Raw genomic sequence first — 1282 nt, 5'->3', positions numbered from 1 at the left:
AGCTCCCCCATCATCCGGGGTGATGGACACGGCGTGGCCTGCCGAAGCTTTCCACATCTTTCTTTCCGGCTGAAGATGAAAGGCTGGTCACAAAACTCTGTTTAAAACACAGTAATCCAATGAAGAACTTCCAGGCATTTGGGAATGATTCCGTTCAATGTGTAAATTTTCGTGACCTTGAATCTGGCAATAGTTTCTCAGATGTGACACCTCACCCGCCGCTCCCAGGATCCGGCTCCCCCTACTTCTTTTCCTATGCTAGTTAATGTGCATTCATTTTTCTTTAATGATTTCAACCTTAAGTTGTATTAAGGTTTTTCTCTTTAATGGTAGAATTTCAGAAACTACATTCAAAATATAAAATATTAACTGGAAAATTATTCTCTTTCTAAAACTCAGATTGGTATAATTTAGAATGGTAGTTGTGGATTTGTATTGTGATAATTTTCCTGTGCTGGAACTACATTTCCTAGAATTCAAAACCAGTGTAAGCAGTGGCCAGATGATTTGTGTAAGCTTTCCAATGTGACACTGAAACATCAAAAATATTCTTTTACACCAAAAAGTTCAGTGCAGTTCACATTTGTCCTTCCTTATTTTCTGGGTTATCTTACTGTCGTGGGCAGCAGCCGGACTCACAGCTCCTTTAGCTCCCCCTGGAAATTTTCCATTATCTTCTGCCATTCCTGTGACAGATGCATGTTTAGGTTCATGACAAATGGTGCCAGGCTCTCCTGTAGGTAGCATACATCATTGAAGTCAGAGTCTTGGAGGCAGTGAGTGGCCAGATGGGTCCCAGCTCACTCCTTGTTCCAATTTTGCTTCCCCATCTCCCAATCTTTTGTTCCCTAGTATCTGCCCTGCTGACTCAGGCCTAACACCAAATGCAAAAGTAGCAGCTTAACAGTTTAACAACTCCCACAATAGCGTAAGATCCAATCCTTATAATAAATACACATTTACCTATGTATAAAAATGTACCATCCATCTATTTATCTATCTATCATTGCCTAATTATTTTGTTTAGCATCTTTAATTGAACCTGAAATAATAGTCTCAACATAACAGAATAAAAATTACAAGGTTTATCTAGGTGCTTTCTATTCGATTACATTAGAGACTGAGTTCCAGAAAGCTGATCATATTTTCATCATTATTGATAAAGCTGCCTTTGGTTTTAGGACATATGGCAAAAAATTATGCGTTATTCTGAAACTTGGGAGATATCACATTTGGAGGATAGTATTGACACTCCACCCAGATCCCCTCAGAGCATTCCCAC

The 1282-nt window shown here is 39.2% G+C and overlaps 1 protein-coding gene across 1 annotated transcript in view; it reads right to left on the bottom strand.

Annotated features, from left to right (window-relative positions):
- The window catches only part of LOC134384859 (src substrate cortactin-like), a 1843-nt gene extending 1695 nt beyond the window's left edge, over positions 1 to 148 (bottom strand). Inside the window, exon 1 of the mRNA XM_063106649.1 lies at positions 1 to 148. This exon is cut by the window's left edge and continues 1695 nt beyond it. Within this exon, the coding sequence (XP_062962719.1) occupies positions 1 to 57 (57 nt within the window). The 5' untranslated portion in view covers positions 58 to 148.
- Between the last annotated feature and the right edge of the window lie 1134 nt (positions 149 to 1282).

The sequence above is a fragment of the Cynocephalus volans genome, chromosome 8 (assembly GCF_027409185.1).
Source record: "Cynocephalus volans isolate mCynVol1 chromosome 8, mCynVol1.pri, whole genome shotgun sequence".
Lineage (NCBI taxonomy): Eukaryota > Metazoa > Chordata > Mammalia > Dermoptera > Cynocephalidae > Cynocephalus > Cynocephalus volans.
The sequence above is the reverse complement of the archived record's forward strand: the minus strand, read 5'-3'. Positions and strand labels throughout refer to the sequence as shown.